The sequence below is a fragment of the Oncorhynchus keta genome, chromosome 23, assembly GCF_023373465.1.
Source record: "Oncorhynchus keta strain PuntledgeMale-10-30-2019 chromosome 23, Oket_V2, whole genome shotgun sequence".
Lineage (NCBI taxonomy): Eukaryota > Metazoa > Chordata > Actinopteri > Salmoniformes > Salmonidae > Oncorhynchus > Oncorhynchus keta.
In genome coordinates this window covers 28,731,033-28,757,864 of record NC_068443.1, presented here as the reverse complement: position 1 = coordinate 28,757,864, position 26,832 = coordinate 28,731,033, and the positions used below count along the sequence as shown (strand labels likewise).

The following is a 26,832-nucleotide window of genomic DNA, read 5'->3' as shown; positions in this document are numbered from 1 at the left end:
CATTGCATGCCTTCCCTCCATTTAAAGGGATACCAACCAGATTCCTTTCCCTATGGCTTCCACATGGTGTGAACAGTCTTTAGACATAGTTCCAGCCTTTTTTTCTGAAAAACAACATGAGAATTGATTATAAAAAACGTTTGACATGTTTCTACAAACTTTACGGATACTATTTGGAATTTTCGTCTGCCCCGTCGTGACCGCTCGAGCATGTGGATTACTGAACATAACGTGTCAACCAAATGGAGGTAAGCGATTCATTTAATTGCTTTTCTGACTTTCGTGACCAATTTTGCTGCTAGCTGTTTGTAATGTTTTGTCTGCTGAGAGAGATGTCATTACATAAATGCTTGATTTGCTTTAGCTGTAAAGCTTTTTTTGAAATCTGACACGACAGGTGGATAAACAACAAGCTAAGCTGTGTTTTGCTATATTGCACTTGTGATTTCATGAAATATTTTTAGTAATGTAATTTGAATTTGGCGCTCTGCAATTCAGCAGATGTTGACGAAAATGATCCCGCTAATGGGATGGGTGCGCCAAGAAGTTAATCGGCCAATTATTTTTATTTATTTGTAATAATGACAATTACAATAATACTGAATGAACACTTATTTTAACTTAATATAATACATCAATAAAATAAATTTAGCCTCAAATAAATAATGAAACATGTTCAATTTGTTTTAATAATGCAAAAACAAAGTGTTGGAGAAGAATGTAAAAGTGCAATATGTGCCATGTAAGAAAGCTAACTTTTAAGTTCCTTGGTCATAACATGAGAACATATGAAAGCTGGTGGTTCCTTTTAACATGAGTCTTCAATATTCCCAGGTAAGAAATTTTAGGTTGTAGTTATAGGAATTATAGGACTATTTCTCTCTATACCATTTGTATTTCATTAACCTTTGACTTTTGGATGTTCTTATAGGCACTTTAGTATTGCCAGTGCAACAGTATAGCTTCCGTCCCTCTCCTCGCTCCAACCTGGGCTCGAACCAGGAACACAACGACAACAGCCACCCTGTTACGATAAATGAGTGAAGAGGTGTGGAGTCAGGCGCAGAGAGCAAAAGATGTGGGAAAAACACGCTTTAATGTCCAGGAAAAATAACATGAACAAAAGTAGGAAAACAAATGATCAGAAATAATAACGGACAGCGCGGAACCTGAAAATGCAAACAAAATATACTCAAACACAGTACAGACGAACAAGCCCGCACGAAACAGAAGCGGGCTGAACAAACTTATATATCCCCACCCTAACAACCAAACAAGAAACAGGTGATACCAATCAGACAAAACCAAAGGAACACAGAACAACGGATCGGTGATAGCTAGTAGACCGGCGACGACGACCGCCGAGCACCACCCGAACAAGAAGGGGAGTCACCTTCGGTAATATTCGTGACACACCCTCGAAACAGCATTACCTGTGCAGAGCAAGGGGAACAACCACTCCAAGTCTCAGAGCGAGTGATGTTTGAAATGCTATTAGCGCGCACCCCGCTAACTAGCTAGCCATTTCACATCGGTTACACCAGTCTAATCTCGGGATTTGATAGACTTGAAGTCATAAACAGCTGCTGGCAAACCATGAAAGTGCTGTTTGATGGAACGCTTACGAGCCTGCTGCTGCCTACCATCGCTCAGTCAGACTGCTCTATCAAATCATAGACTTAGTTATAACATGATAACACACAGAAATACGAGCCTTAGGTCATTAATATGGCCGAATCCTGAAACTATCATCTCGAAAACAAGACGTTTATTCTTTCAGTGAAATACGGAACCGTTACATATTTTATCTAACGGGTGGCATCCATAAGTCTAAATATTGCTGTTACATTGCACAACCTTCAATGTTATGTCAATATTACGTATAATTCGGACAAATTAGGCGGCCCAAACTGTTGCCTATACCCTGACTCTGCGTGCAATGAACACAAGAGAAGTGACACAATTTCACCTGGTTAATATTGCCTGCTAACCTGGATTTCTTTTAGCTAAATATGCATGTTTAAAAATACATACTCCTGTGTATTGATTTTAAGAAAGGCATTGATGTTTATGGTTAGGTACACATTGGACCAACGATACGCACCGCATCGATTATATGCAACACATGACACGCTAGATAAACTAGTAATATCATCAACCATGTGTAGTTAACTAGTGATTATGATTGTTTTTTATAAGATAAGTTTAATTCTAGCTAGCAACTTACCTTGGCTTACTGCATTCGTGTAACAGGCAGTCTCCTCGTAGAGTGCAATGTAATCAGGTGGTTAGAGCGTTGGACTAGTTAACTGTAAGGTTGCAAGATTGAATCCCCCGAGCTGACAAGGTAGAAATCTGTCGTTCTGCCCCTGAACGAGGCAGTTAACCCACCGTTCCTAGGCCGTCATTGAAAATAAGAATGTGTTCTTAACTGACTTGCCTCATTAAATAAAGATAAATAAAGGTGTAAGAATTTTTTTTTAAATGGCCAAAAATACAGATTTCTGATTGAAAACTTGAAATCGTCCCTAATTAATCGGCCATTCTGATTAATCCGTCGACCTCTACAAACAACGCAAAGAAACAATAAAAAACCCCACAATTGTTTAGGAATACATAAAACGTCAGCCTTGTTCTCCGTCGCCATCTGAACAAGGCAGTCCAGTGTAGGGCAAACAGTATGGTTAAAGGCGAATATTCATCTGCAGCTTTGCAGTTACATAAAGATAGTTCTGTTCTTCTCAATCCTAGACAAACTCATTTTGCCCTTTGTTTTCTAGTGTGTGCAGTATGTGGTAGGAAGTGTATGCATTGACATTTAATTTGCATGAATAAGCAGAGCATGAAAAGCTCTTGTAATCACCCCAGACATGGCGGTGTGGGATGCAATGAACCACTGAAAAAGCGAGATGTGTGGGAATAATTATGTAAAATGATCAGAGATGCAAATGTGTGTTGAATATTTTATCCATCCCCGTGTGATACTGTAATAACTAAGACTTTGAGCTTAACAATGCCCAGCAAACCAAAGTCAGGTCAATCCCAGACTTTCAACTTGACCTGATGCTGGTTTAACATGTGCTATGTGACATGGAACTCAGTGCCATATTGGACCTGACCTCAGTGACTCGTAGAGAGGTAAGTCCCACCCATAGGACCTGATCACATACACGCATTGATTCCTTCAAATACATTTTTCAATATTTTGAGGTTGTATCCATGCCTTTGTCCAGTAAACCATTTGGATCTGGCAGTGCACCGGGAAGCTAAGTAGTTAGAAAATGTTTGATCCCTACGGCACAAAACCAGGGACTCGGAGAGTGACCCTGAAAATATAAATAGGCCAGTTCTATTTCAGAAATTGGTTAGCATCCGAGGAGACAGCAGTGAGATAAATGAATATTTAGCAGGGATCTACTCTCTTCCAATGAGATGCAGATGGAGCTACAGGCCCCAGGGGGAAGGCGTAGCTGTAGCTAGGGGTCAGTGCTAACGTACCCAGTGGAGGCTTCTCTTGGGCAGTGCCTACTACTAGACTCCTGCATGGCCCTTCGTGCTGTGTCTCGCTCTCTCTGCTAGAGAGCTTGTGTTCACCTTGCCCAGGGATGTTTTTACCTCCACTGTCATTCCAGGTGCTTGTCCATGCATTGATTATTCTGCCATTGTGAACTACTGCAATTGAGAAATACTACTACTGTATGGTAGTGTATGTAGAAAGTTCCATTCCCTAGGAAGACTCTAGCCTTGAACCAGCCTGATGTTCACCATGTGAAGTGAAATAGAATGGTGAACACAGCGATCAGGCTGCTTCCACCAGGCTCGGAAGGCTCCTCATGTGTTATACTTGGTTGTTGTTTAGGCAACAGCAGGTAGAATAGTGTGTACAGGATGTAGCCTAGTGCTCTTGCCGAAGGGACAGCCATTCAATTCTGTATGATCCGTTAGCACCAAACAATGCCATGGACTTTAAAAGTCGTTGACGGATCATACAAGTGAATAATTGTGTATCTCTACCACAATCAGTGTCATATGGCTATCAAGTCCATTTCCGAAATTGTCATTGAAAGAAACGGCCCGGCTCTTTGTTAGGGATTAGTGTGATGATTTAATGTCTTTTCATCTCCTTATAAAGCCATTTGGTCATGAACTGAAGCAATTACGATGAATGGATAGGCTGACTAATTGTATAAAACCTGTAATTGGATGCATATTGTCATGCCTAACCATTATCGCATCATAAACCCAAGTCGATGAGGGTGGAATTGCTCTAAGGTCACATTACAAGCGGCAACACGAAAAACAAATAGGCTAACAAACAAAGCAAGGAACACACTTGCTTCTCTGTCTGTCTCCACCTGCCACTTAATTTTCCTATTCCTTCCCGTTCCTCCAGGGGGTTCAATTCAACCATTACATCTAATTTCCCCCATAACCCCAATAACTCCCTCTCCAAATAAGGGGTTTAGTTGTGTTAAGCTTTAGGAGTTTACCTTGTATACGTTATGCTTTGTTACTGGACCATAAAGAAGAGGAGGATGGGAGGATGCGAGAAGGAGAAGTGCAGCAGAACATCAAGTGATTGGAGTAATTGGCACCGGTTCATCCCTCCCATCCCCCCCTTCCACCCGTATGCAGGAAATGACGGCAGGAAGTCTGCTCTGTAACGATGTGTCCTGCCGCTCTGCGTCGCCGATGCTCGCAGTCAAAGGGCATCACACAGTCACTCCTGTCAAGGGCAACAAATCACTTGAATAATAACACCAAACTGATTCCACAAAAACACAAATAATTTGCTAATGTGCTTGTTAATTTGTCATTTTGCCATTTGGGCCACAGTACGTACCTATGTTCTGTTTATTGCTGTTCATTATTTGTTGTGGTGTTTGTTGTGTCTGGACAACAACACCCATTTGTTTATTGATGATATTGTTCATTACGATAAGTAGCCTATACTAGAGAAATGTCAAGTTTGAAATGGAAAAAGTTTGCTGATATGGGTGATTGTTAATGGGACAATTGGTGGCTAAAACCGCCAAACTTGTAGTAGTTGTTGAAGGAATAATACAAACGAAACTATGGTGCACTTTAATGTTATAAATGTATTGTTCTATGTATCATTTTCACATCAATTCAGGCAATTTATTGCGATATTGATTTTTGTCCATATCGCCCAGCTCTACTCTGTTTAATTCAGTTGGGAAATTCAGCTTCAGCAGTGTTAACTGAGGTGCAATATTTTATGCCACAAACTGCAGGTCCAATGCTTTCAGGCTATGAGCCACTATCAAGGTTAAATGCAAAGTATGAAGGGCTGACTGAATCTGACAATAGGATCTAGTATCCATATGACTAGAGCAGCAGGTCTATAACAAGAGGGTACAGAACCACATGACTAGAGCAGGGTACTAAACCAGGAGTGTGTGGTTATTTGACAATAACCAAATCCATATTTCTATCATCATATAAACGAGGTATGGAGAGAGAGAATTTAATAGTTTAACAGATTATCAATTATATGCTTAGGCCTACCTCTTGATGATCTGTCCATGAACAACAGATGCAGCCAGCTCTGCAATGTACTGTTCAGCTCCTTAGCCATTAAATATTGATGTGTTATGTGCTGAATATTCTCATCACCACAAGGCATGTTTTTGGTGTTTTGTGATATAGTAAAGCAGTAGCCCCACCAATAGTTTGGATGGTTAGTGTTTGGTCACTCCCATCCCAAATATGAGCGCACACGATAACCCCCACTTCCACCTCCCACTGTGAAATGGCGGGTAATGAAGATGACATCCGTGGAGCATGGTGGTGCTGCCTCATGGAGAGCAGCCATCAGGGGATACTATCCTACTGAGTACACACATCATTTATTACTGGAATCTAATCACCTCTTGAAATGAGTTCCATTGGAAGTTTGATGAAGATCTGCCCAGACATTAAAGAAGCCTAATAGGGAAAAAAAGAGAACTGATTCGTAGGGAAATAACTGCGGAGAACTTGATGCGCCTGACAATGTTTGTCTCAGACACTATCTGTACTCTTCTGTCAGGTTTTTCCCATTGTTTGTCTGATAAGAGGAGGCAGAGGTGGGAAGCATATGTAAAAGGAAACACTTTTTTCCTACCAAGGCTCAGAGAGATAATATGTCAATCGCTAGCTGACTGTATTTTCAATGTTTTTGATGTCTAGCCCTAGTGTTTCAGTTGCCATAAAGGTAGCTTATCCAACAAACTACAGTCAGAACAAAGTGTGTATCTTAGATGCCAACTCCCCTTTAATGTCAGATCACAGGAAAAGCATTGACTGATATCTAAACATACTTGGTTTGATGCCAATTGCTCCTCTGTTTTATTTAATAGTATTTTCACTGCATGACTGGGCACTATGGGTGCTTCCCAAATGGTACCCTATTCCCTATATAGTATACTACTTTGGACCAGAGCTCTATGGGACCTGGTCAAACGTAGTGCACTATTTTGGGAATAGGGTGCCATTTGGGAAGCATCCATGGACTCGACAGTATGTGTTAAAACCAAGAGGAGGCTCAGCCTAACCGCACTCACCAAGAAGCTCTGCTGGAAAACGTATGCATAATGTCAACAGAACTCCTTATTGATTTCTTGAAAATGTAATTTCCCATCACTAGCATATGCTCACGCACAGCCGGAACAAACTGAAAATAATGTAGTGATTTTCCAAATATTTTAAGGTGAAAATTCCACTTATTTCCACATGTATTATTTGCAAAGCCTCCTCCAAGGTGGAATAATCCCTTGCTAACTGTATAGTTATTAGTATTCCCTATGAGCGCAGTAAACTGGAATTTCCAGCTTGCAGCAGCATGCACAGCCAATGGAAGGAAAAGTTAATCGGGCTTTTTCGTTAGCTACCATTGCACCACTGTAAATTGAGGACATGTAATCAGGAGCTGCAGTCCGTTTCTAAGTGATAGCATCGATCTCCTGGATTGAAGAGTCAATCCTAATACAGGATTCAGAAGTGAAGTTGAATGCAGGTGTGCGAGGAATATAAACCCCTGTTAACAAGGATGGATGGACATTGAGCGGGAGGTGAAAATGGGAACTGGTTGGAGGCTGGTTTCCATAATGACATTTAATCAGTCCTTGGATCAGGCTTTGAGTTTGTTTTCCTGTCCAGTTTAGGTGTTAAGAACAGCAGGCTTTGTAACAGTGGGGACAAAGTGGTCCCTCCGTAAAATTGCAGTAGTTGTGAGCAGCAGACTCTTAGGCAAATTCAGTTCCAGTGGAGGTGCTGCTGTTTAGACATTTAAAACCACACCCTGTATGGGATTTGAAGCTATACAAATGGGTAGCCATTTGATTAGCTGTTCAGGAGTCTTATGGCTTGGGGGTAGAAGCTGTTAAGAAGCTTTTTGGACCTTGACTTTGTGTGTCGCTGTTGTGTGGAGAGACGGACCAAGGCGTAGCGTGCTTAGTTCCACGTCTTTATTTTTGTGAAACTTACAAAACAAAAAGGAAACAAACAACGAACCGTAACATAAGAGGTGCAACATGCACTAACTCAAAACAAAATCCCACAAAACACAGTGGGGAAAAATGGTTGCCTAAATATGATCCCCAATCAGAGACAACGATAAACAGCTGCCTCTGATTGGGAACCATACCAGGCCAACATAGAAATAAAACACCTAGATAGGAACACCCCTAGTCACACCCTGACCTAACCAAAATAGAGAATAAAAAGCCCCCCACCTCTCCCCAAAGGTTCGGACTTTGGCCGCAAAACCTGAAACCAACTGGGGAGGGTAGGAGACTAGCCGCCACCGGTGACTAGTGTCGGTGGCGGCTCCGGTGCGGGTCTTTGCCCCCGTCCAGACCACGGGTCCATGGAGCCGGGTAGAACGCCATGCCTGAACTGGGCATCGCCGCAGAGGAGGGCCCCGGCCATGGAGCTGGGTTGGATGCCGCACCCGGACTGGGCACCGGCGCCAAGGAAGGCTCCGGCCATAGAGCTGAGTTGGCCGCCATGCCTGGACTGGGTACTGGCACAGAGGAAGGCTCCTGCCATGGAGCAGGACTGGACGCCATGCCTGGACTGGACATCGGCTCAGAGGAAGGCTCCTGCCATGGAACGGGCCTGGCCGCCTAGCCTGGGCTGGGCACAAGCGGAGAAGAAGGCTCTGGCCTTGGAGCGGAACTGGACGCCGTGCCTGGACTGGGCACTGACGCAGAGGGAGGCTCCTGCCCTGGAGCGGGACTGGACACCTTGCCTGTAAGCTCCGGACCGTTGACCCTCGCTGGAGGTTCCGAAACGTGGACCGTCGCAGGAGGTTCCGAAACGTGGACCGTCGCAGGAGGTTCCGGACCGTGGACCGTCGCAGGAGGTTCCGGAAAGTGGATCGCCGCAGGATGTTCCGGACCGTGGACCGTCGCCGGAAGCCTGGTGCGTGGAGCCGGCACAGGTGGCACCGGACAGGTAACACACACCTCAGGGCGAGCGCGAGGAGCAGGCACAGGACGTACCGGACTGTGGAGGCACACTGGAGAACTGGTGCGTAGAGCCGGCACAAATTGTACCGGAACGATGACATACTCCGCACAGCGAGTGCGGGGAGCTAGCACAGGACATACTGGTCTGTGGAGGTGCACTGGAGACCTGCTGCGTAGAGCCGGCACAAATTGTACCGGAACGATAACACACTTTGCCCGGCGAGTGCGGGGAGCTGGTACAGGACGTACTGGGCTGTGGAGGCGTACATCTGGGCGAGTGCGAGGAGGAGACACAGATCGCACCGGACTGGTGACACGCTCCTCCAAACGTCTGCGTTGCCGCATACTCCTCGCCAACTCCATTCTCCGGTATCCCTCCTCGCACTGTTCCATCGACTCCCAGGCGGGCGCTGGTACTCTCTCCGGGTCGACCGACCACCTCTCTATCTCCTCCCAGGTTGTCTCTGGTTCACAGCTCGGCTCTGCCGACCACCCTGTGTGACCACCCTGTGTGCCGCCCCCCCCCCCAAAAAAAAAAAAAAAAAAAAATTGGGCAGTCTTTTGGGCTTTCCTTGTGGCCGCAAACCCCGGCGTCATCACTGTTCTCCCTTCTCTCCTTGCGTCTGCTTCCAAGGAAGGCTTTCATCTCCAGCCATAATTTCCTCCCAAGTCCAGGATGTCTTCCCCTCCTTTATCTCCTCCCAAGCCCAGGATACCTTCTCCACCTGGGCACGCTGCTTGGTCCTGTTGTGGTGGGATCTTCTGTCGCGGTTGTGTGGAGAGATGGACCAAGGTGCAGCGTGCTCAGTTCCACATCTTTATTTTTGTGAAACTTACGAAAATAAAAAGGAAACAACGGACTGTAACATAAGAGGTGCAACATGCACTAACTCAAAACAAGATCCCACAAAGAACAGTGGGGAAATGGCTGCCTAAATATTATCCCCAATCAGAAACAACGATAAACAGCTGCCTCTGATTGGGAACCATACTAGGCCAACATAGAAATAAAACACCTAGATAGCAACACCCCCCCCTAGTCACACCCCGACCTATCCAAAATAGAGAATAAAAAGGCTCTCTATGGTCATGTCGTGATATTGTGTGTTTTGTATTGTTAGATATTACTGCACTGTTGGAGTTAGGAACATCAGCATTTCGCGAAAACCGCAATAACATCTGCTAAATATGTGTATGCAACCAATACAATTTGATTTGCTTTGACAGTGGACTACTAGTGCTTTTAAAGAATATGAAGGAAAAACAATAGGGCAAGTGGTACATTTCAAAGCAATATGTCCTAATGGAAAATGTCAGTTTGTTTTGAAGAGAGAGGGAGAACGAAACACTCATGAACCTACTTTCTTCCAATCATGAATTAAATTAATGTATAGTATTAAAGACTAGCTTAATTAGAGATGCAGCTTGAATAGTATTAAGTATATAGCATTTTAGAGTTCAAACTGAGGAGAAATGAAACCAGTGACTGATGCATTGACATACCTCGGGTAACATTAATGCTAATGTAGGCTACATCTCATTTCTAAATTGGGTGAGCTTGGAATATTGTGTCACTGTACACCTTGCATTTCAGTTCTCTCTCTCTCCCCTCCCTCTTTCTCTCTACTGTAATGAAAAAAGTGATTAGCACTTTTTAGCGGCGTTAGAGACACACACGCCTTCTGGCGATGTGTTCCTCTGTAATTTCTTTGTTAATTGCGTCTCTGGGGAAAGAGGGGGAACAGAATCCCGGGGGCAGGGCGCCACACTTACACACTGGCTTGCTTTTAGGAGACTCTCCCCCTCTCTATACCCTACCCGGAGCTGTTTGAGCTTCCCCTAGGTTTCATCCCAAAAGGCACCATATTCACTATATAGTGCACTACTTTTGACCTGGGATCACATAAGTAGTGCACTATATAGGAGATATGGTGCCATTTGGGATGAACCGCTTACTCTCATACCCCGTCCTATCCTGTCTGCCCCAGTATTTCACCACAGTCTCTTCACCACCGCTTCCTCATGCACTAAACCCCCCCTATTCAGACCCATTGACTTTTTCCACATTTGGTTACTTTTCAGCCTTATCAGCAATCTAAACACAATAACCCATAATGACAAAGCAAAAAAACGGTTTTTAAAAATGTATTTTTTTTTATAAACAATAGAAACAGAAATACCTTATTTGGATATTCAGACCCTTTGCTATGATAATTGAAACTGAGCTCAGGTGCATCCTGTTTCCATTGATAATCCATGAGATGTTTCTACAACTTGATTGGAGTCCACCTGTGGTAAATTCAATTAATTGGACATGATTTGGAAAGAGGTTACCAAGAACCCGATGGTCACTCTGACAGAGCTCTAAAGTTCCTCTGTGGAGATGAGATAACTTTTCAGATGGACAACCTTCTCTGCAGCACTCCACAAATCAGGCCTTTATGGTAGGGGAGCCTGACCTCAGTAAAAGGCACATGACAGCCTGTTTGGAGTTTGTCAGAAGTTACCTTACTCTCAGACCATGAGAACAAGATTCTCTGGTCTGATGAAACCAAGATTGAACTCTTTGGCCTGAATGCCAAGCGTCACATCTGGAGGAAACCTTGCACCATCCCTATGGTGAAGCATGGTGGTGGCAGCATCATGCTGTGGGGATGTTTTTCAGCTTGAGCTTGAGAGGATCTGCAGAGTGGAATAGGAGAAACTCCCCAAATACAGGTGTGCCAAGCTTGTAGCGTCATACCGAAGAATACTCAAGGCTGTAATCTCTGCCAAAGATGCTTCAACAGAGTAAAGGGTCTGAATACTTATGTAAATGTGTTTTAAATGGTTGAATTTTTTATAAGTGTGCAAACATTTCTAACAACCTGTTTATGCTTTGTCATTATGGGGTATTGTATGAAGATTGATGAGGGATTTGTTTTGTTTTTAAATCAATTTTAGAATAAGGCTGTAATGTAACAAAATGTGAAAGAAATCATGGGGTCTGAATACTTTTTGAATACATTGTATGTTCTTCACAGTCTGCTGATTTATAGCACCAGACAGACAGGGAATCTTTACACAGACACACAGCTCCCGTCATGAGATGAAAAAATGCTGCAAGGCAGTAGGCTTCTTCCCTTTTTGCCCGTGGTGAATTACGGATGTCTGGAGGTTTTTTTTTTTCACTCTTGAGGGAAATGATGAGGCAAAGGCTGTTATGGCCGTTGCCAACATAGCAGCTGCAAAATGGCTCTGGCTGATATTGATCAGTGACCGAATGAGCTGACATGTGGAGGCCTGTTGGAGGTGCAAACTTCCCACCTTTATTCTGTGGTTTAGCCATTTTAAAGCATTAGAAGGGAGTTGGACATTTTGGCACTATGCAGAAATCGCTCTGCCATTTCTTGGTTGCAGAAACGAATAGTTCACCTAATTTCAGTTTATGTGACAAAATAAGCTAGTATAGTGTAGAGAATCATTCTACCATTTCAGCTGTTTGAAGCTGGTGTACAAAACCCAAAGTTAAAGACGCAAAAACAAAACTTAAGAACATGAAGCATAGAAATAGCGCACGTAGAACATATCTACAGCGTCTTGGACTTGCTTTCAAGCAGAATGATAGATCTATAACCCACATTTGTATGTGAATTTGTTCGATTCGCCTAAAAAGGTAGCTTGTTGTCATGGCAACAGTGAAATGCTCTAAAAAGAGGTGGTGAAGTGGCAGGACAGCGAAGGAAAGGAATGGATACTGTGTTTCATCTGGCATCAAGGCAGCGGATGATATGTCAAAGGGAGAGGAGATCAGGTTGTGCACATCTCTGCACATCCAGAGTGTAATGACCCCATGACTGAACCCGGCCCAGAGGGGGCTTGTGGGCCGCTCTTCCAGATCCGTGCCGGTACGGTGTGACCCTGGATGACCCCGGGACAGTGGGGAGTCCACAAACTCCACACATTCCCAGTGTGGTGCAGGAGACCCCATCCTAGTGAGATCACCAATGCCATAGCAACAATGGGATTTGGGGACCACAGGGGTGACATGAGGAACACTCCTTTGATTTTGCCCAGCGACTTCTTGGCTGCTGATGTCATTGGTTATGTCTGCTCACACTCAAAATACACCAGTGGTCACCAACTAGTCGATCGACTGGTCGATCTTTAAGGCATTCCTAGTCGATCAGCAAACATTTCTGTAGAGAAGACAACTGGAAAAAAGAAGAAGAGAGCAGGGACTGTGAGAGGTGGACCCTCTTCTGCTCTCTCCGCTGAGACTAATGCTGCGTTCAAAACAACTGGGAACTCGGAAAGTCTGATTCCCCCCCCCCCCTAGTTCCCTATTGTCTTGAAAGCACCATGACCATCAGATGCAGGTGCCATCAGTGCTACACCACCAACTGACCTATTTTGTTATTAAAGCTCGAGTTTTGAAATATAATATGGTCTGAGAAGAACAATACTGGCAGGACAGGCATATAGCCAATATGCTGTGATAATGTATTAGGCCTACTGCCCAAACCTCATTCCTACACAACAGTTTTTACTAGGTTAATGTTAAAAGAAAATTAAGTCATGTTTTTTGTTAAATCCTGAGCGGGAGATCTCGGCTTGCTTTTTGACTGTGATGTTGACTCAGAAAAAGTTGGTGACCACTGAAATACACAAACACAAGACAAGAAATGCAGGAAAGAGCAGTGAGTGTAGATAGTATAATTTCAGTAGGAGGGTATGCAACAGATGACAATGTCAGAAAAGTATCAGGAACACGTTGATAAAAAGCCATGTTCAGCCAAAGCCTTGAATGCCCTGTGATATTGTTTAACTCATAAATATCAGTGTGATGGGCTTGATTAATCACAGATTTATCACAGCGTTGAAGTAAAATAGATGATAATTGAAATGGCTCCGTGATTACTAGAAATTGTGGCCTCACCTATGGCTCTCTAAAATGAAACGTTTTGGCAAACACTGTGATATATGGATTCTCTCCAGGATCAGAGTGATTGGAAGTTACATGAAGGGAGACAGGATTCAGGAAGATGGACATTTTTATGGACTTCACAGAGCCAGGGTCACAGGGATCAGTGCCCAATATGCTGATATCTCTGCTCCATAGAGCAGCATAATATAGCAGCCTCTCTAAACGGATGCCAGGCCGGTGGAGGGTAAAGATGGAATAACCAGTCTGGAGATGTTTCCGAGATAGCTGCCTTCGCCCAGGCCAGTGAATTTCAAGCAGAAAGTGAGAAGGTACATCAGAATAATCTCTATGGTTTAATGTTCACTGCAGGAAGCTCTGGGAAACCTTTACTTTTGTATTACCCATAGTGGTAGAAAATGGAATGGTAAAACAGAACTCTCAGGAACCTTCAGACATCTCCATGTGCTCTGTAATGATATTGATTACCCTTTTTACTGGCAGCTCTTGAAAGAACATAGCTGGGTTGAGTGGTCAACAAGATGTGTCTTATGCACTACCAGCAAATAAAATTCTCCACATAGTCGTGACTGAGAAAACATTAGCCCTGATTGCCCTTGCAACACAACTCTACCACATCTCGGAGCAGGACTAGTTCATCCTTGTTTGTGAACCTCACTGACAAGTAATGATTTTACATAGTTTTCTTCACAGGCGTAATCACATTTGGATAGGTTTTAATTTGGGAGAGTGCCCGTCTGCAACCTGACTGAGATACATGATTGGAAAATTTAAGTTGGCAACTTAACATATTCACATTCAGTAGGGCTCACTAATGAACACTCATCTGAGCTCAGGGAGAAATTCCAAAAACGTTGTCAAGTCAGGATTAGGGTTGCAAAATTCCAGGAACTTTCAGAAATCAGGATTTCTGTAAAACAAGCACATTTATTGAGCGTTCCTGGAAGTTTGAAAACAAGAATCAGGATATAGTAAATCATTCTCCAAAATGGAGGAAATTAGTTATGACACCAATGTTGAATCACTTTGTTGTTTTCTGCTGATACAGATTGATTGATGTCAGTTAGGTATAAAATGTCAGTGTGGCAAATGACCGAGGTTAACAGTCCCTGTATCTATTGATTAGTCTGTTCAATGTAAAGAGGCTAAGACAGCCTATTGGGTCTGCATTTTAAGTGGTTGTAAATTTACACTGAGAACATCCTGTATGCCATACCATTACCTCTATTTGCACAACCACATCAGCTAAATTTGCAAGCAGGAAATTGAGGCCACCATCTTCATTCTGATTTGATACTGTGTTGCTGTGCATTTACGGGGCACAACAAAAACGAAACCAATCCAAGCATCACACAGTTCTCCAACCAATCCCTGCACACACGCTCCTGTTAGGCCTACAGAAATAAAAGCCTATAAAAACAGATCTAAATTATGGGATACTCGAGCTACATTCCTTGCCAGATGAGGACATTTTTATCACGAACTGAAAATGGACCTGTTGATTGAAGTATGAAAAAGGTGTTCCAACAACGCTCTGCAGTTTTGTAATAATTGCGTCCCGTATATTTTCCGCTTAGGCTACTTTGCAAAGCTGCTAGTGCCAAGAACAGCTCAAATGAAAAAAGCGAACCAACAGTCCGTCATTACTTTAAGACATGAAGGTCAGTCAATCTGAACATTTTCAAGAACTTTGAAAGTTTCTTCAAGTACAGTAGCAAAAACCATCAAGCACCATGATGAAACTGACTCTCATGAGGACCGCCACAGGAAAGGAAGACCCAGAGTTACCTCTGCTGGAGAGGATAAGTTCATTAGAGTTACCAGCCTCCGAAATTGCAGCCCAAATTAATGCTTCACGGAGTCCAAGTAACAGATACATCTCAACATCGACTGTTCAGAGGAGATTGCTTGAATGTTCGAAATGGTCGATTTGCTGCAAAGAAACCACTACTAAATAATAATAAGAAGAAGAAGAGTCTTACTTGGGCCAAGAAACATGAGCAATGGACATTAGATTGTTGGAAACCTGTCCTTTGGTCTGATAAGTCCAAATTTGAGATTTTTGATTCCAACCGCCATGTCTTTGTGAGACGCAGAATAGTTGAACGGATGATCTCTGCATCTGTGGTTCCCACCGTGAAGCATGGAGGAGGAGGTGTGATGGTGTGGGGGGTGCTTTGCTGGTGACACTGTCAGTGATTTATTTAGAATTCAAGCCACACTTAACCAGCATGCCTACCACAGCATCCTGCAGCATTACGTCATCCCATCTGGTTTGAGCATAGTGGAGCTATCATTTGTTTTTCAACAGGACAATGACCCAACACACCTCCAGGCTGTGTAAGGGCTACTTTACCAAGAAGGAGAGTGATGGAGTGTTGCATCATATGACCTGGCCTCCACAATCACTCGACCTCTACCCAGTTGAGATGGCTTGGGATGAGTTGGACCGCAGAGTGAAGGAAAAGCTGCCAACAAGTGCTCAGCATATGTGGGAACTCCTTCAAGACTGTTGGAAAAGGATTCCAGGTGAAGCTGGTTGAAAGAATTCCAAGAGTGTGCAAAGCTGTCATCAAGGCAAAGGGTGGCTACTTGAAGAATCTAAAATATATCTTTATTTGTTTAACACTTTTTTTGGTAACTACATGATTCCTTATGTGTTATGTCATAGTTTTGATGTCTTCACTATTATCCTACAATGTAGAATATCTTTTTTTTTCATTAAAAAAGACACTTGAATAAGTAGGTGTGTCCAAACTTTTGACTGGTACTGTATATGGCGCAATTTAGCAATTTGGATGTGTTATCTGTAATGCTTATGATTAATTAGGCATTGTTGCTCACTGTTGGCTTAGGCTTATAGATAAATGCAAAACATTTCAATCTAGTGCAGTTCTTGTGTTCTAAAAATAGATTTCTTTACCATTTGAGTACTCGAGTACTCAGATTTTCTTTGGGTATCGGCAAGAACTCGTACATTTCAAATGCTAATTCCTAGTCTAGAGTACATTCTTCTCCAACGTTACAGAGGCCTGTGTGAATGAGGCTTTGTGATAGCAATTAAAATCAGCTTTTACAGCTCGTTTGTCATGTCTTGGCACTGAAACAGCGCTGAGGTGGAACCTAAACCATCTGTACGTTTTGATAGGTCAGGTTCAGGGGGAAGACAGATGTGTGGCCTCCAGTTGGGTGGCGATGAGAGGAGGAGAGGTCTGTCTCTCGCTTTATGTCTCTTTCTCTCTCTCTATTTCCACTGGATCAGTGACTGTTCATTTAGGTTCCTATCAGTTCGCTGCTGATAGATATTCATTTACTTTTTTCCCCATGCTCCCTCTTGGCTTAACGAGCTGCTCAGATGTCAGATGGCAATTACAGGGATACTATTTTATCAGCTTAATTACTGATATTTCCTGCCTATTGATTCATCCTCCACAACGAGATTATTATACCGACGACCTCAGCTGCTCTCTGTCTCTGTGGCCAAACTGAAACACTTAGGAATGTGAGCCAAGACATATTTATAATCTCACATTGCTTACACCAGGTACAATGTCTGCTGTACATAGAAGCTAAAGAGAGACAGAGAGTGGATCTAGGCAGGCTAGCTATCACATAACAACACTTTACTGAAAACCGCCAAGGCGGGGGAGATAGAGGAGTAGAGAGCAGGGCTGACTGGGCTGGGGTGGTGGTGGTGTGTGTTTGTGTCAAGCTTTGGTGAAGATTGAGGACGAGCTGTGCAGGTTGGTTGCTATGTCAACACAGGGTGACCTCAGTACGCTTGACAGAATGGGGGCTTGAGAAAGGGACTTGATGTAGCAGTCATCGCTTGGCCCCTCTTACTCATTTTGGAGGTCAGACAGATGGGACCCTTGCGAGTTCCTTTTTATAATGAATATATTCTCCCGCAGAGGATGGTGAAGGCTTCCTCCACCAAGTAACAGAGAAGACCATCAGAAAGACAATTTTGAGCTTCTGGACCATCAGCAAATATAAGCTACTATCTCTGAATCCAATCTGTATGCCTATAATTCATTTATCTTACTTTATGTCCAAATTACAACAAACGATAGGTTAACTCTTAGTCAAGTATGATGAATTTGTACAGAGGAGCTTAGTGTAGCCATCTTATTTAAATAAGATAATTCATGTTAATATTATGAAGCTTGATTCAATTTAAATACTCCTACATTTGCTGAAAACCCAACGTTTTAATGATCCATGAACCAATCACTTTAATGGAAAGTGATCTAGACATTTCCACAATAAAAGCAAATTACTCCCTGAACTTTACACAGTTCTCTCTGTCTAAGCCAGAGAAAAAAGTTCAATAATTCAATATCACTTTTTCTCTGCTGCATGGGGAACATTTTCACAAAATATACTTTATCTCTGTGAAAAGGCAGGTCAAGAATGTATTATTTTGTTACAATAGAAAATGAAAATATGTTTTGTGTCTATGGGTTTCACTGCCCACTGCAACCTGCCTTTACATTGATCTGTTGTTGTACTCCCTCAGATACTGTTACCGTGCCAGTATATTGCTTTTATAGGTATATCTATTTGGTTGTTTTCCAGGGAGGATGCACCGTTTGGAATTCCATTGAATTGCTTTTTCCAGTTAATTAGTGGTAGCTTAAAGTTTAGGACGGCTGCACCCAGCCAGTACCCCATGAAGGTTGCCGCGCCCGCCAAAAGTGTAAATTATACTGTGGGGTGAATGTTGCCGTGTAATCTGTCCATGAAAATAATACCAGCTGCCAGCCTCGTGTGGACTGATAAGGCCTCCGACTGCACCTTGCTGGTGAGGAAAAAATGAAACATCACTGTTGAGATCCACAGCAGCTCCCAGGGATACTAACACCAAGTTGCAAACATTTAATTATACTGTACCGCTGTTGCTATGGGGCCACCGCGTCTTGATTTTCTCAGCTTGCTATGAAATGGATGCCTCTGGTATAGATTTAAGTCAGACAAGCCCTTAACGTATAACATTATATTACAGTTAGTCAGAGCCGGGTCAAATTGATCTTATCTGTATAAAACCCCCACTGCATCCTCAACCTTTATGGTCTTATGTTTCATGCTGCTTGAGGTACTTTTCTCCCCTGTGAACATATAAAACACAGGGCCGGCCAAAATAAACCCAATGAATGGCAACATAAATCAGGTTCAGTTCCATGGTGAGAGTTCTTAGGATTCTGGATCTATGGTATCTGAATATCTTGGTACTCAAATAGACTACTATCTGTATGGGTAATGCATTTACTGTACTTTCTGATGTGGCACATGCTATTTCTATAATCTCCAACAATGGTTATATAAGGTTTCAAGCCTTTGTTTGTAATGGGTTATAGAGGATGGAAAAATGTCCTAGCAAAGCTCTGCACTAGGAATGCCTGTTTTGCATTTTATAATACATTTTCCATTATAAAATCAAAAAACTGTCAGGTCCTCCTGCTGTGCACGTATCCTCTGACCATTTGTACAGCTGTGATGCAGCCCCAGTGTAATGTCTCACTTGGAGGCGAATCGTCAGTAAATTGCCTTCAATTCAGACCTTTGCAAACTCACAGGCCTGCCTAACACACCAACATATTGGGAGGTGTTGGTGGGATTTGAAGACAGACGCATTAGTCCCCTTCAACTTCCATGAACAAGATGTCACTAATGTGGTGCGTCCGTGGGCAGGCTCAATCAACGGTAAATAAACGCAGGCACTCTCACCTGCGCTGCACAGTGCCGTGGATACAGCTTCTATTAAGGGCCAGAGAGGTCTGTCAGCTAAGCCCATTCCCACCCAACCATCTAAAGTGCAGGGATAAATCGAACTTCAGAATGATGGAAAGGCTTGCTGGCCAAGTAGGCTGGAGTGAGTGAAGGCATAGGTTTACTATTAGCATGTAAATACTGTTTTACTAGCCCAGATGTCAGGCCATCCATATGGTTTATGTAGTCCCATTGAGAGCTTCAACTCTTCCATACCTGCTTGCTCGGTAGGTATTGACTGGTGGGAAAAAGGTATCCACCATCCACTGTAATTAGCAATCAGGTTGAATATCACAGTGGATTGCCACTCAGAGTGAGAGTCTGCTTTATTGCAATTTACTTAGCTGTGTATAGGTGTAGCAAAGTGTGCCACTGCGAATTATCTAGTACAAGCGACATCTGCCTGGGAAGATTTGCCTGTCACAGAGATTTGTTTAAGAGCTCCACTGTATTACGTTCCTGGCCGGGTTGCACTGTGCAGCAGTGTTGCTTTCTGGAGGCACCACATGGTTGACTGCATGTAGTCAGATTTTAGTGATCTATTTCAAGCAGTATAAATATATTTTTAAACTCCCTTTGATATGGTTTGTGTATGCTCTCTATTGCCTGGCTAGCTCAACTGTATATTTTAATGGGGTGATGTATAAATCAGCTAGAAATCATAACAACAAGGTTTTTATTATCATCCATCTCCACAAAATGTAAGAGGTTCTCCTATCAGATCCTCCCTTAGTATGGTGTACAAAATAATCTGCAGTCATATGATCAATAGTTTTTTATATCCTGCAATGCTACTAGAAACACTATAGCGTCACCTAGTGTTTATCAGAGGGCATTTCTCTACGTGGGAGGCAAAGTACTGTATCCCTGGAACACCAACTCTTCCGGGGTGAGGACATATCCTGTGTTCTATATTGTGTCAAAGAATCTTCTAATCTTCACCTTCCCAACATCTGGTAATTGGTACCGATCTGACTGTCAGAAGCAGGAAGCATAAATTTAGATTCGAAGTGCTGAAGGTGGGCTGCAGATGACAGGATTTACCTCAGCTTTCTCATCCTGAGACACTTTCCAAAGTGAATGCAATTTAATGGATGTTTTCTCCTTTCCTTGAAAGCGATTTGTCTTTTGCAGCATCATCTTGATATTCATTATGTTTGTCTCATAACTGTCTGGGTGATGAGGTAAAACAATATGTCAAAGTAAATTGGTGTGTGTATGCATGCGTGCGTGCACGTAAGAGTGGGTGTTTATGTGTTGTTGTGTGTTCATCTATTTCTGATTCTCCATCCTGAGGGCAAAAATCATGTATTTATCCAGAAGGATTCACTGGGTCGATTTCCCTACGCATCGCATTTTATCTCAGAGCCTAGAAGTCCAGAACTTCCTCCAAACTCGGCCACCGTTAATGTCCTGCCTGCCTTGAAAATGTTCAGACGTGACCGGAGTTTCACCTGCCGCGTTTGACCTGGACAAAGTCCATGCTATGGCTCCAGGCACAGACCCTCACTTCCTACTTCTGATTAATCAAGCACTGTCATTGGCCACAGAGGGCCACCGCACCACTGTATCCCTCAGGCCTGAACATGGTTGTGTCCCAAATGAGTTTTTTGACCGGAGCCCCTATAGGGCTCTGGTCGATAGAGCACTACATAGGTAATATGGTGCCATTTGGGACGATGACCATGTGTACGACCGTCGACCCACCAGAGGTCCAGCTTGTCGCGACTTGATGAAGACTGACGTGCCCTGGTAATTGATCATCAGCATTTACATACATGATATGAAAAGCTGAGCTTCATCACTCAAACTGCCACAGGCCCAGATCAAACGCCCATGGCAAGCCCACCATTACCATGCGTGTCACACTTTGAGGACAATGTGATCTATGAATAACAATGTGCAAACCCCATCTTTCTGATCATATCTAATGTGCCTTACAGTCCTCTTGTTTGATTGATGGCCATGTGCTTTTATTCATTCACATGCAACAAAGTGCAGTGTATACTGATTTAGTTTTATCTCGTTCTATGATAGGGACCACATTATGTGCTAGAGCAAAAGTCGACTGTCTGTTTCTCCCCCTCACCCTGTTGGCTCATGAAGCCATGTTTAATTTCATCAAAACCAGCTCTCAGCAACTGGCTATTCCCTAGTTTGCTTTTGAGCTTTTAAATTGCCTGTGTATGCACACGACTCAGCAGAATGAAGGAATGGTAATCTGAACCCTTTTTAAGAGAAAAAGTGCCGAAGCTTTGCATTTAATAACGCAAGAGATGTCTTTGAAGATGCCAGCACTGCCCTAAGTGCATTTGAGAGGACAGCATAATAAATGGAACTAAATGCAGTGCCAGTTTTGAGGGAAATGCAATACACATGTGGATATACCCAATATACTGCATATCACATTTCGTTTTTAAAAGTAACACCAATAACTTCTCTATTTCAGGAAAAGATGACATGATTTCAAACATTGTTTGTAACAATATGTATTATTCAACAAATTATTATATCCAAATCCCACAGTAACTATAACTATGCCCTTTTCAGGGAATTCCCCATCAGAAGAGTCAGAGGAGCGCGACAAGGAGCCCCGGACCCTGACCTACCCAGCGTACATCGCCAGCCTGCTGGACTCTGGTGCCAAGCGCATGGCGGCGGGGGTTCGCATGGACTGCAGCAGCCAGGGCCAGTGTCCGTACTCCTGCCACCTCTGCCACATGAGCCCTGGGCCTGGGCGTCCAGCCGAGCCTGTCCTGCTCCAGATCACTAAGGCCGCCCCGCTCTACGAGCTGGTCTCCAACAACCACACCTACCAGGTACAGAAAGCTTTCACTGAAAACCTTGGTTTACCCCCATTTTAGCAGTCCCAGACACATTTTCAGGAGTGTATTCCTAAAAGCAAAAAGTAGTGATACTTTAAGAGCAGTGTGCATATTATTTCCATGAATAAAACCTCAGATTTTGCTTTTCCAATTTTGAATTTAGAGCATAAAAGAACATTCACCACCAATATTTAAATGTAAATTCATACATACAATCATGCAGCGAGAGAAGCCCTTGGTTTGGTTACCTGTAATAATGTACGCTGAGAGTCAGGAAGCATGTTCAGAGAGTGAATACATTTAATTCATAAATTAACAAACCAATAAAAAACAAACAGCTCACTGACATGAAACAGCAACAATGACAACTAGGGAAGAAACCAAAAGGGAGTGACATGAAGGGCAGGTAATCAAGGAGGTGATTGTCATTCTGCGAGTTATGCTGGTGACAGGTGTGCGCCCTAATGAGCAGCTTGTTGACCTAGAGGCCAGAGACGGAGCACAAATGTCAGTACTCCCTCCCTGATGTGCGGTACCAGCCGCAGGACCCTGACCAAGATGACGATCCCGGGGATCAGGAGCGGACCGGTGCAAGATCCCGTCGATCCGGCTGAGGCGTGGGAGCATGACGACCTAGAGCGCTGGGGAGAAAGCATATGTGACAGTACCCCCTCCCCGGCATGTTCGACCCAGCCGCAGCAGGACGCCAACCACAGGGACGATCCCGGCGCTCCGGTGCGGACCGGTCGCCTCCGCTGAGGCGCAGTACCAGATGAGCCGGCTGATACCTCCGGTTGCCTCAGTTGAGGCACAGGAATCTGTTCACCCAGTTTAGGTATGGGAACCTATCGAACCCGCTGAGGCCTCCCAGGTAGCTCCGGCTCCAACACCCCGGATCGTCCCTGTGGTGGGCATCCTGCGGCTGGAGCCGAACGCGCCGGGGATGGGGTACTGTCACGTGTGCTAGGTCTCTAGGTTACCATGCTCCCGCGCCTCAGCTGGATCGACAGGTTCCCGCACCTTAGCAGAGGGGAACGTGATCTTGGTCGTCGTCCTGCGGCTGGAGCCGCGCATCGGGGAGGGGGTACTGTTACGTGTGCTCCCTCTCCTGCCTCTAGGTCACCAGGCTGCTCGCTATGGCACACACCTGTCACCATCGTTACGCGCATCAGTGCATTATGACACTCACCTGGACTCCATCACCTCCTTGATTACCTTCCCTATATCTGCCACTCCCTTTGGTTCCTACCCCAGCTGTCATTGTTTCTGTTTCAGTTTCCTGTTCTTGTTTCTTATTATGTTTTTTTTGTTTTTTTTAACACTCATTTCCAGAACTTGCTTCCCGACTCTCAGTGCACATCGTTACAGTAACGCAGCAAAACACATATGCGAGATGTTTGACAATAGCGGTCTCAAAAAGAGAAGCTGCTCTCCGACAAAGATGTTGTGAAATTGTGTAGTGTATGCTGGACATAAGCCTACATCAATATGTCAGATGGCAAACGGTAAGCTAGAGCATGATTGCATGACCCCCTAGAGGGGCAGATCATATTGATGTCTAGACTCAGGCTGGGTGTTATTGACAGTGTTTGCTCCATCCTCCTGCCTCTTTGCAGGCACTGCAGGAGGCCATGATGAGCATGCTGTGGTGTTCTGGGAAAGGTGACGTAATCGATGACTGGTGCCGTTGTGACTCAAGTGCATTCGGGACAGATGGACTGCCAACATGTGCCCCTCTCCCTCAGCCTAGGTGAGTCACTCAAAACAATTTGTCTCCTCGACTTGATAAACACAAGTAAGATTGTATGTATTGATATCTAAAGATGAGCTTGTCTTGTCATGATTTGCTGAGTTAGTTAGGTGTAACTTTTTTTATTTTCTCCCAGGCTCAGGTTGTCCCACTCCTATGAGCCCAGCAGTTCATTGGTCATCGTGGAATGGAATCACACTGAGCCACCAATCGGGGTGCGGATCGTGGATTACCTCATTAGCCAGGAGAAAGTGACAGAGAGGACAGACCACTCCAAAATGGAGACAGGTACATCCCTTCTGTTTCAGTTGAGGATTTATGGTATTTATGTTCATTTCATACAGTATGTCCATGTATAAATACAGAAATAGCCGTGCATGGTTGCTAAAATGTTGAGGCAAGGTAAGGGAACCTCTAAATATATGTTACCACAGCAAAATTCCAGATTCTTATATTAATGATTTACATTTGTTATTATTGTAGTTTTGCATAAAACCACAAGATGGTGGTCAATGCTAACAAGAGTGTGGTCTGCATTTTAGATTTCTAGAGTTACCAAATACTAAATGTGCAAAGTAGTGGAGTGCATCACACATGTTCTAGTGCTGAATCATCTTCATCGGTCACCTCATCACACAGAGAAAAGTATATCAAATAAGTAAATAAGGTGATTTTCAGATAAAAACATCCTAAATATAAACTTTGAATGCTAATGGTGTTTAATATGAAGGTTTCAGCATGAAATACCCTTTAAATATATGAATTTATTTACAAACGTATGTTTTTTACTATGTCAATATGGAATTGGTGTGAATGTTTTGGCATCAAAGGGGTGGCAGTTGTGAAAAAGTCAATAGTTGGAAGAGTTGCAGAGTTAATTGAAAATAATGGCATTTTTGATTAGGTGCTTTTTTTTCATTAAGTAGGCTATTTTCTTTTTAACAATATGGTCTATCTACTAGAAACTTATGGAAAAAATGGATACAGATATAATAAATTAATACTATGTACAGTTGAAGTCAGAAGTTTACATACTAACTTCACTGTGCCTTCAAACAGCTTGGAAAATTCCAGGAAATTATGTCATGGCTTTAGAAGCTTCTGATATGCTAATTGACATAAAATGATTCAATTGGAGGTGTACCTGTGGATGTATTTCAAGGCCTACCTATCAAACTCTGTGCCTCTTTGCTTGACATCATGGGAAAATCTAAAGAAAGACAATTGTAGACCTCCACAAGCCAGGTTCATCCTTAGGAGCAATTATATATATATGAATATTCTTTTTAAAGTTATTCAAGTTTAAATAACCAAAGCTATCATAGCTTGTCATAGAAAAAATTACTGAAGATTATGGTATTTTTGAAATCATAAGCAAGTCCCATTCCAGCCAACTCTGGATGAGTGCTTTTCTAGCAAGGGATAAGTGGACTGCTTCCACACATGTCCTATTGGCTTTTCTGTTTCAAGTTGCTGTAATTACCATCATGGACTGGTTGTTTTCACCAACAGGTTAGCTGGGGAGTCCTGTGCAGTCTCAGCTTGTTTCCCGAGCAATGGCCCTTCAGCCCGCCCTGGATTCACTTATTGCATCCAATTTTAAGCTTGAAATAGGTTGCTTTTCTGGCAAACATATGATGACAAAAAATTATTTACCGATGAAACTGATTAGGCTAACATACTGAAAATGGCCCATAAAATACACATGGCTCAAAACTATAAGTGTTTTTACATCTTTATGGAATGATTAGTGGATTGATTGCTTCAAAGCACACACCTTGCATGTCTAATATAGGTGGTGGAATGGAACTATGCAGACAGTAGGCTACAGATCTTGGACCGCCTAGGAGCAGAGGAAAGATATCTGGTCATCAAGATGGCGCCGATAGAGATGGCAGCTTCGCTTCTAGTCCTTAGAAAACTGTGCAGTAGAATTTTTAAATGTATTTCTTACTTTGTTAGCCCAGAACTTTTATTACATACAACCGGGAAGAACTATTGGACATCAGAGAGACGTCAATTTACCAGCACTACGACCAGGAAAACGACTTTCCCAAAGCGTATCCTTTGTCTCCACCTCCAAGGGCATTTGAACTGATTCCAGAGGCCGACCCAAAACAACGCCGCCGGAGGAGAGGGTGACGGAGCGGTCTTCTAAATGAGGCTTCAGATGCGCACACACCACCCACCGCTTCCGAGTGTATTACTCGCTAATGTCCAGTCCCTGGTTAACAAAGTCGACGAAATCAGGGCAAGAGTTGCTTTCCAGAGATATCCGGGATTGTAACATACTCTGTTTCAGGGAAACATAGCTAGCTGGGGACATGCTGTCGGAGTCTATACAACCAACGGGATTTTCAGTGCATCGCACCAACTGGAATAAACATCTCTTTGGTAAGAAGAAGAGCGGGGGTGTATGTTTCATGATTAACGACTCATGGTGTAATTGTAACATACAGGAACTCAAGTCCTTTTCTTCACCTGACCTAGAATCCCTCACAATGAAATCCCGACCGTATTATCTCCCAAGAGAACTCTCCTCGGTTATCGTCACAGCGTGTATATCCCCCCGCAAGCGGATACCAAGACGGCCATCAAGGAACTTCACTGGACTTTATGCAAACTGGAAACCATATATCCTGAGGATGCATTTATTGTAGCTGGGGATTTTAACAATGCTAATTTTAGATCTAGGCTACCTAAATTCTATCAGCATATTGATTGCTGTACTCGAGCGAGTAACACGCTCGACCATTGCTACTCTAACTTCCACGATGCTTACAAGGCCGTCCCCCGCCCTCCTTTTGGCAAATCTGACCTAGGTCTATCCAACGCTGGTCTGGCCAATCGGATTCAAGATTGCTTTGATCATGTGGACTGGGATATGTTCCGGGAAGCCTTAGATAATAACATTGATGTATACGCTGACTCGGTAAGCAAGTGTATAAGGAAGTGTATAGAAGATGTTGTACCCACTGTGACTATTAGAACCTTCCCTAACCAGAAACTGTGGAATGATGGCAGCATTCGCGCAAAACTGAAATCACTACCACCGCCTTTAATCATGGCAAGGCGACTGGAAATGTGACT

The 26,832-nt window shown here is 43.4% G+C and overlaps 1 protein-coding gene across 10 annotated transcripts in view; it reads left to right on the top strand.

Annotated features, from left to right (window-relative positions):
* LOC118402117 (astrotactin-1-like) overlaps positions 1 to 26,832 on the top strand; it is a 243,218-nt gene that overhangs the window by 166,226 nt on the left and 50,160 nt on the right. For 8 of the 10 annotated variants that reach the window (XM_035800041.2, XM_035800040.2, XM_035800037.2 and 5 more), the window contains 3 exons: positions 21,718 to 21,986; positions 23,609 to 23,742; positions 23,879 to 24,030. In XM_035800041.2, the coding sequence (XP_035655934.1) occupies positions 21,718 to 21,986; positions 23,609 to 23,742; positions 23,879 to 24,030 (555 nt within the window). Of the gene's footprint in view, positions 1 to 21,717; positions 21,987 to 23,608; positions 23,743 to 23,878; positions 24,031 to 25,254; positions 25,416 to 26,832 lie in introns of those variants that run through there. The other 2 variants (XM_035800042.2, XM_035800034.2) reach the window with 2 other exon arrangements.